This window comes from Salmo salar, chromosome 12 (genome assembly GCF_965601325.2).
Source record: "Salmo salar chromosome 12, fSalSal1, whole genome shotgun sequence".
In the NCBI taxonomy this organism is placed as follows: domain Eukaryota; kingdom Metazoa; phylum Chordata; class Actinopteri; order Salmoniformes; family Salmonidae; genus Salmo; species Salmo salar.
In genome coordinates, this window is record NC_138302.1 from 11,840,001 (window position 1) to 11,850,000 (window position 10,000).

Here is a 10,000-nt window from a genome sequence, read left to right on the forward strand (position 1 = left end):
GTGTGTGTGTTCCACCCCCGTATGCGTGTTCCACCCCCACCTGGATATGATGGTATTGCCCTGGAGAGAAAAGTGTGTCAGTACAGGCCTGTTGAGCAATAACCTCCTGTCAGGAAAATACAACTACAGTCTGTTTATCTACTGTTCTAGTCCATTCACTAACTGTCTGTCTGTCTGTCTGTCTGTCTGTCTACTGTTCTAGTCCATTCACTAATAACTTTCTGTCTGTCTGTCTGTCTGTCTGTCTGTCTACTGTTCTAGTCCATTCACTAATAACTGTCTGTCTGTCTGTCTGTCTGTCTGTCTACTGTTCTAGTCCATTCACTAATAACTGTCTGTCTGTCTGTCTGTCTGTCTGTCTGTCTGTCTGTCTGTCTGTCTGTCTGTCTGTCTGTCTGTCTGTCTGTCTGTCTACTGTTCTAGTCCATTCACTAATAACTGTCTGTCTGTCTGTCTGTCTGTCTGTCTGTCTGTCTGTCTGTCTGTCTGTCTGTCTGTCTGTCTGTCTACTGTTCTAGTCCATTCACTAATAACTGTCTGTCTGTCTGTCTGTCTGTCTGTCTGTCTGTCTGTCTGTCTGTCTGTCTGTCTGTCTGTCTGTCTGTCTGTCTGTCTACTGTTCTAGTCCATTCACTAATAACTGTCTGTCTGTCTGTCTGTCTGTCTGTCTGTCTGTCTGTCTACTGTTCTAGTCCATTCACTAATAACTGACATGGGGCTGACAGACCTAACTAATAGAAGGGATTTGGGTTGGAATCAGCTGACTGGTGGAATGAACCTGGATTTACAGGTGAGCTGTCAAAACTGGGGGGACAAAGCATTAGAGTGGAATCCGAGGAATGTTGGAGATAGCGGTGTTACCGTTTCAGTGAGGGAGGGAAGGGGAAAGAAGTCAGGAAACGTGTGAGGACTCATCAGAAACACACACACAGTGAAAAGAGGGAGGCACGGGAGAGAGCTACTCCCTCGCGTTGTAAGTTAGTCTGGTTGTGTGTTGTGAGAGTCCGTGCGTGGTGTGAACTTTGGATCTCTTCTTGCGGCAACTGGCCCGAAAAAAAATGTCCGTCCGAATTTGAGAGACTTTTGCGATGACTCGAGATCTCGCAGGTAAGCGTTGTCAAGATTATTTGTAAAAAATGTTTGTAGGCTAAAGTTATCTACATGTAATTCTGTGGCTTTTGGAGTAATGGGCGTTTCGTTTCTTGTTGCAGCTGAATGCTTGTGATTGGTAGTGTTGTGACAGACTAGAACCAGATGTTGAACAACTGATTTTTCTATAATAATATAATCGTTGTTTATTGGAAACGGATGACAGGACAAACAATAGGCCTAGCCATAGGTTATTAAACTGGAACAATCGAGACTAATGTAAGTTACACATACAGGTAGACTATTTCTCACCTTTACTTTAGCAAATCCGTTGTCATTGCGACAGGACATGATTAAACATATTCCCTCGTACAGGACAGATGTTTTGTAATGGCTCACTCTAATTTCCGTTAAATAATAGAGGGTTTGCGACATCGGGGCTGCCTGGGTAGAAAACTGAAAGCTAGACTAATGTAGCCTAAAGACGGGACAACGCCCCTCCTCGGACCGACTGACCCACGGTAGGCCTAATGCCTGGGCTAACTCTCACCCGCTGTTATTCAATCATCTATACTAAGTTCGATAGAATTTGAGTGGTTCCTCCGTCATCAGCTTTTTACCGAACCAGGGGCGGAGAGGACACTTAAAAAAAAACAAATCTACCGCTGAGGGAATTATTTAAACTGATCCCATATATGTGTTTAAAAGTCCAAGTGGAACATCAGGAAGACGTTAATACTCATCCCCATGGCAACCACATCCCCCCTGTCCATTCCAATGGTCCCTAACACACAGGCCGGTAATGTCTTGTGCGTCCGGTTGGGATGCAGCAGAACCGTCAGGCTGCAGGCAGGCACTTCACCGGGATGTTGGAACTGGAAGGAAACGGGAAATGGCTATTAAAAGACGGAAAGACAGACATCTCCTCTTTGCACAGTGAACTCACATAGCCTAGTTAACCTTGGGCCAGTTAACCTTGGGCAGCGGCCTCCATCCTGTGTGCACTCCCGAGGGCGTCATTGACAGTGATCTCTCTCAATCCTGCAGCGCAGTGATCTAAGGCACTACGTCACTAAAGTCCCTGGTTCGATTCCAGGCTGTATCACATCCGCCCGTGATTGGGAGTCCCCATAGGGCAGCACACAATTGGCCCAGCGCCACCCGGGTTTGACCGGGGTCGGCCGTCATTGTAAATAATAATTTGTTCTTATTTGTTGACTTGCCTCAGCTGGTCCGAACACTATTGACTTGCTTCCTGCTTTGAAGTTCTGATTTTCTCCTCCAAAACTGCAACCTATAACGGCACCGCCTCGCAGATATCAAATCAACAAGTCAACAACCTTTGACAGATCTTATCACACATGAATCCGGTTTGATTGATGATGTATAATGGAACTTAACGGGCGTGGCAGGTGGGAGGGAGCAGGTTGACACTTGGTGAGAGAAGGGTGCAATTGCAGCCTGCAATTCGGGGCGTTCCTGCATGTGGTCATTCCTGCATGTGCAGGAATCCCTCTTTCTACTACCATTGGTCCATTTTGAAGCTAGGACAGGAGGGAGGCAGGGCGCTCCAGTACAGTAGGTGGAGTTGGATGGCAGCTGCAGATAAACACCACAGAAGAAGGGGAGGGGGGACAACGGTAGCTAGCTAGAATGTCCTTTGTTCCAGCCTGTCTGGCACTGTTTTCCAACAGTTCTGTTAACGACGGCGAGGGCAGGTGTTTGGCAGGGGGAGCGAAGGACACAGTGTGCTAGCTTTACCAGCTAGTCCAGTACACAGGAGGCAGGGTTGAAGAAACTCATAGAATACTTTTATTTCCCTTTGGAAGAGTCACAAACATGAAGATATCGTGCTCTAAGGGGGGTTGGGGGCGTTCATGCAGGAACCAATGGGATGCTTGAGGGGAGGGGGCGGTCATAAAGGAACCAATAGGATAATTGAGGGGAGGGGGCGGTCATACAGGAACCAATAGGATAATTGAGGGGAGGGGGCGGTCATACAGGAACCAATGGTATCCTCGAGGGGGCGTGTTCATGAAGGAACCAATGGGATCCTCGAGGGGGCGTGTTCATGAAGGAACCAATGGGATCCTCGAGGGGGCGTGTTCATGAAGGAACCAATGGGATCCTCGAGGGGGCGTGTTCATGAAGAAACCAATGGGATGCTCGAGGGGGCGTGTTCATGAAGAAACCAATGGGATGCTCGAGGGGGCGTGTTCATGAAGAAACTAATGGGATGCTCGGGGGGGTGTGTTCATGAAGAAACCAATGGGATGCTCGAGGGGGTGTGTTCATGAAGAAACCAATGGGATGCTCGGCGGGGGGGGGGGGGGGCATGCAAGAACGCCCTGAATTGTGGGCTGCAGTCTTTTGCTTGGCGAGGGGAGCTATGCCAGTGTGTGTTAAAAGACAAGCCAGCCTCTGACTCTCTGCCAGGAATAGAAGAGAGGGAAACAATAGCCTGGACTACCTGCTGTTTAATGGTGTTTGGGAAGACTGGGCCTTGTTATAGTGTGTAGAACAGGCAGAGACCTCTGGCCTGTTGTTGTTAAGGAACATCATCTCAGAGGTTGCTGTTGTTTTTATGCAGCTACTTGGGCTCAAAGTATACTTTAAATAGGATTTAACAATATGAGAGAGAGAGACAGACACAGAGGAGCATTAGACAGACAGACAGACAGACAGACAGACAGACAGACAGACAGACAGACGAGTATGAGAGACAGAGACAGAGACAGACAAACAGAGAGAGAGTAGTATCAGACAGACAGACAGACAGACAGACAGACAGACAGACAGACAGACAGACAGACAGACAGACAGACAGACAGACAGACAGACAGACAGACAGACAGACAGACAGACAGACGAGTATGAGACAGACAGACAGACAGACAGACAGACAGACAGACAGACAGACAGACAGACAGACAGACAGACAGACAGACAGACAGACAGACAGACAGACAGACAGAGGAGTATAAGACAGAGAAAGTCCACATTAGCAAATGTGTTATTTTTGTCTTTCAGTAAGAGGAGGAGTGTCACTGCATACCTGAGTCAGCTGAAGGTAAGCTCACACACACAGGGCCGGCTCCAGGCAGCGACATAAGTGGTCGTTTAGGGCCCCCGACTCAATTAGCCATATCAGCTAAAAAAAATGTATTGGTAGGTTAGCCCCTAGCCAGTTATCTAAAATTGTAGTAATCATGGCCGAATACCGACCGGGCACATGGCTGGGGCCCTTACCTCCAGGGGGACCCCATTTGATTTTGTTATTGATGAGTAGAATTGCATGAAATTTGTTAGAAAATTGCTAAACGTTCTCTCCGCTCCATGGAAAAATGTGTAGAACTCCAGAAAACTTGCTTTAAAACTACAACATTTTAGAATTGCAGGACATTAACTTTAAAACATTTCTCTCCAACGTCAAGAAGGGGGGGCACAAAAAAATGTGGGTGGGGCCTCCCCAACCAAATCTCGCTCAGGGCCCCCAAAAGGCTATGGCCGGCCCTGCACACACACAGACACACATGCTGAAACAACACACATCAAAACACTCAAGCCTGTGGGTGTTTTTTCTGTGAAGTTTCAGTTAGCCCAATGTTTTTCAAGAATGTAACACCGTTTCTTTAACGTTGCGGTAAGAGTAGTCCAAGGTTACTCTTGTTGTAGGTGCGTGTGGGGGTTGCAGGGAGATGCATGTCTGTTTAAGGTTGTTGTAACATTGTTGTATTGTTGTGCAGGTGTTTGTAGGTCGCAGGGGGGATGGATTTTAGTCTAAGGTTGTTGCTGTAACGTTGTTGTAATGTTGTATAGGTGTTTGGAGGTAGCAGGGAGATGGACTCTCTGAAGAAGGAGTTGGAGGAGGAACTGAAGCTATCTGCTGATGACCTGAGGAGTCACGCCTGGTACCATGGACCCATAGGCAGAGAGGTACACACACACCTGGTACCATGGACCCATAGGCAGAGAGGTACACACACACCTGGTACCATGGACCCATAGGCAGAGAGGTACACACACACCTGGTACCATGGACCCATAGGCAGAGAGGTACACACACACCTGGTACCATGGACCCATAGGCAGAGAGGTACACACACCTGGTACCATGGACCCATAGGCAGAGAGGTACACACACACACACACCTGGTACTATGGACCCATAGGCAGAGAGGTACACACACCTGGTACCATGGACCCATAGGCAGAGAGGCACACACACACCTGGTACCATGGACCCATAGGCAGAGAGGTACACACACCTGGTACCATGGACCCATAGGCAGAGAGGTACACACACCTGGTACCATGGACCCATAGGCAGAGAGGTACACACACACCTGGTACCATGGACCCATAGGCAGAGAGGTACACACACACACACACCTGGTACCATGGACCCATAGGCAGAGAGGTACACACACACCTGGTACCATGGACCCATAGGCAGAGAGGTACACACACCTGGTACCATGGACCCATAGGCAGAGAGGTACACACACACACACCTGGTACCATGGACCCATAGGCAGAGAGGTACACACACACACACCTGGTACCATGGACCCATAGGCAGAGAGGTACACACACACACACACACACACACACACACACACACACACACACACACACACACACACACCTGGTACCATGGACCCATAGGCAGAGAGGTACACACACACACACCTGGTACCATGGACCCATAGGCAGAGAGGTACACACACACACCTGGTACCATGGACCCATAGGCAGAGAGGTACACACACACACACACACACACACACACACACACACACACACACACACACACACACACACACACACACACACACACACACACACCTGGTACCATGGACCCATAGGCAGAGAGGTACACACACACCTGGTACCATGGACCCATAGGCAGAGAGGTACACACACACACACCTGCTACCATGGACCCATAGATAGAGATGTACACTCTCTCTCTCTCTCTCTCTAGGGGGCAGAGGCTCTGCTGGAGAGAGATGGTGACTTCATGGTTCGTGACACAGCCTCCTCCCCCGGTGACTATGTCCTGAGTTGCTATTGGAGGGACGAGCCCTTGCACTTCAAGATCATTAGGGTGGTCCTTCGGCCCAAGAAGGTGTGTGTTTGTGTGTGTGCTATTCTGTTTCAATTTGAAGGGGACTGGTTTGACGTGTGTACGCGAGTCCGTGTGTGTGTTATACTTATGTGTGTCCTCCAGGGTTACTCCCGTGAGCTGTTCCAGTTTGAAGGGGATCGTTTCGACAACATTCCCGCCCTGGTGCGTTTCCACGTGGGTGGACGTCATCCTGTCTCCCAGGCCACTGGCGCCGTGGTCTATCACCCAATCACACGCTCCCTGCCTATACGTGTCATCAGTGAGCGCCAGGCAGAGCGGACCGGTAAGAACCCACAGACAACGTGGATAGAACACACTGTCACAGTTTGGGTTGAAATATTAGTTTTATCCCATTGAGGTGCAGGAAAAGTAGAGGAGTTTACCAGTCAGAAAGGCAGTGGGTTGTGTTCCAATCTAAACTGTACATGTCTGCAGGGGTCCGGCCACTAACCGCTGGACCACACTCTGTCACTCTGTCTGTCACTCTGTCAGTCTGTCACTCTGTCAGTCTGTCACTCTGTCACTCTGTCTGTCACTCTGTCAGTCTGTCACTCTGTCAGTCTGTCACTCTGTCACTCTGTCTGTCACTCTGTCAGTCTGTCACTCTGTCAGTCTGTCACTCTGTCACTCTGTCTGTCACTCTGTCACTCTGTCTGTCACTCTGTCACTCTGTCACTCTGTCAGTCTGTCACTCTGTCACTCTGTCTGTCACTCTGTCAGTCTGTCACTCTGTCAGTCTGTCACTCTGTCTGTCACTCTGTCACTCTGTCTGTCACTCTGTCACTCTGTCAGTCTGTCACTCTGTCACTCTGTCACTCTGTCAGTCACTCTGTCAGTCACTCTGTCACTCTGTCAGTCTGTCAGTCACTCTGTCACTCTGTCACTCTGTCACTCTGTCACTCTGTCAGTCTTGTCACTCTGTCAGTCTGTCACTCTGTCACTCTGTCACTCTGTCACTCTGTCAGTCACTCTGTCAGTCTGTCAGTCACTCTGTCAGTCTGTCAGTCACTCTGTCACTCTGTCACTCTGTCAGTCTGTCACTCTGTCAGTCTGTCACTCTGTCAGTCTGTCAGTCTGTCAGTCTGTCAAAACATTGGTTATGAATGAATGAACTGCCCCAGAACCACACGTGGTGTGGAGGTACATGAATAAGTGTTGTGTTCCGGAGGCTTGTGTCTCACCTACTGTTAATGTTATTTTCTTCCCTCCTCTAGACAGCAACAGATCCAGCAACAGATCCAGCAACAGCGCCCCCGACAGGGTGGGGGTGGAATCACAGCCAGACCGCAGCAAGAGACTCAGCTTCAACTCATCACACATGGACACGCTACACGTCACTAACACACTGTCCAGGTGGCTTTCACACACACACACACACACACACACACACACACACACACACACACACATACACACATCCCCACACACACACACACACACACACACACACACACACACACACACACACACACACACACACACACACACACACAGAAAATGACACACTCAAAGATACTGTTTTGTGTTGTGTTTGGTATAGTTAGTGTGTGTGTGTGTGTATTGTTTATGTGTGTGTGTATACTGTTATGTGTGTGTGTGTGTGTGTGTGTGTGTGTGTGTGTGTGTGTGTGTGTGTGTGTGTGTGTGTGTGTGTGTGTGTGTGTGTGTGTGTGTGTGTGTGTGTGTGTGTGTGTGTTTCTCAGGAGTGGGAGTCAGCCAGCCAACCTGGAGAATCTGGGCAGAAGACCCTCGATCCAATCAGCACAGTCTGAAAGCAACCTACGCACAGGTAACACACACACACTCGTACATTCCCAGCTCTGCTCAGGTAACACACACACACTCGTACATTCCCACCTCTGCTCAGGTAACACACACACACACACTCGTACATTCCCAGCTCTGCTCAGGTAACACACACACACACACTTGTACATTCCCAGCTCTGCTCAGGTAACACACACACACACACTCGTACATTCCCAGCTCTGCTCAGGTAACACACACACACTCGTACATTCCCAGCTCTGCTCAGGTAACACACACACACACACACACTCGTACATTCCCAGCTCTGCTCAGGTAACACACACACACACTCGTACATTCCCAGCTCTGCTCAGGTAACACACACACACTCGTACATTCCCAGCTCTGCTCAGGTAACACACACACACTCGTACATTCCCAGCTCTGCTCAGGTAACACACACACACACTCGTACATTCCCACCTCTGCTCAGGTAACACAAACACACTCGTACATTCCCACATATGCTCAGGTAACACACACACACTTGTACATTCCCAGCTCTGCTCAGGTAACACACACACACTCGTACATTCCCAGCTCTGCTCAGGTAACACACACACACTCGTACATTCCCACCTCTGCTCAGGTAACACAAACACACTCGTACATTCCCACATATGCTCAGGTAACACACACACACTCGTACATTCCCAGCTCTGCTCAGGTAACACACACACACTCGTACATTCCCAGCTCTGCTCAGGTAACACAAACACACTCGTACATTCCCAGCTCTGCTCAGGTAACACACACACCTCTCTCCTCTCCCTCCAGGTGCGCCTCATAGCTGTCAATCAGAGGCTGTAGGTCCCGCCCCCATTTCCCCAGTGTTCCGAACGGGTAGCGAACCCCTGATCAGCCCTTCAGCCCTCAGACACACACGGCCCTCACACCCAGGTAACACACACACAACCCTCACACCCAGGTAACACACACACAACCCTCACACCCAGGTAACACACACACGGCCCTCACACCCAGGTAACACACACACGGCCCTCACACCCAGGTAACACACACACGGCCCTCACACCCAGGTAACACACACACGGCCCTCACACCCAGGTAACACACACACGGCCCTCACACCCAGGTAACACACACACGGCCCTCACACCCAGGTAACACACACACGGCCCTCACACCCAGGTAACACACACACGGCCCTCACACCCAGGTAACACACACACGGCCCTCACACCCAGGTAACACACACACGGCCCTCACACCCAGGTAACACACACACGGCCCTCACACCCAGGTAACACACACACGGCCCTCACACCCAGGTAACACACACACGGCCCTCACACCCAGGTAACACACACACAACCCTCACACCCAGGTAACACACACACGGCCCTCACACCCAGGTAACACACACACGGCCCTCACACCCAGGTAACACACACACGGCCCTCACACCCAGGTAACACACACACGGCCCTCACACCCAGGTAACACACACACGACCCTCACACCCAGGTAACACACACATGGCCCTCACACCCAGGTAACACACCACACACACACACACACACACACACACACACACACACACACACACACACACACACACACACACACACACACACACCCAGGTAACACACACACACACACCCAGGTAACACACACACACACACCCAGGTAACACACACACCACACACACACCCAGGTAACACACACATGGCCCTCACACCCAGGTAACACACACACGACCCTCACACCCAGGTAACACACCACACACACACCCAGGTAACACACCACACACACACCCAGGTAACACACCACACACACACACCCAGGTAACACACCACACACACACACCCAGGTAACACACCACACACACACACCCAGGTAACACACCACACACACACCCAGGTAACACACCACACACACACACACACACACACAGGTAACACACCACACACACACACACAGGTAACACACCACACACACACTCAGGTA

General features: G+C 50.1%; 1 protein-coding gene across 6 annotated transcripts in view; it reads left to right on the forward strand.

Annotated features, from left to right (window-relative positions):
• The window catches only part of LOC106593333 (breast cancer anti-estrogen resistance protein 3 homolog), a 38,107-nt gene that overhangs the window by 11,905 nt on the left and 16,202 nt on the right, over positions 1-10,000 (forward strand). For 4 of the 6 annotated variants that reach the window (XM_045690671.2, XM_045690669.2, XM_045690670.2 and 1 more), the window contains 7 exons: positions 4,120-4,159; positions 4,909-5,025; positions 6,077-6,220; positions 6,323-6,503; positions 7,435-7,573; positions 7,924-8,009; positions 8,807-8,929. In XM_045690671.2, the coding sequence (XP_045546627.1) occupies positions 4,120-4,159; positions 4,909-5,025; positions 6,077-6,220; positions 6,323-6,503; positions 7,435-7,573; positions 7,924-8,009; positions 8,807-8,929 (830 nt within the window). Of the gene's footprint in view, positions 1-591; positions 791-895; positions 1,108-4,119; positions 4,160-4,908; positions 5,026-6,076; positions 6,221-6,322; positions 6,504-7,434; positions 7,574-7,923; positions 8,010-8,806; positions 8,930-10,000 lie in introns of those variants that run through there. The other 2 variants (XM_045690674.2, XM_045690673.2) reach the window with 2 other exon arrangements.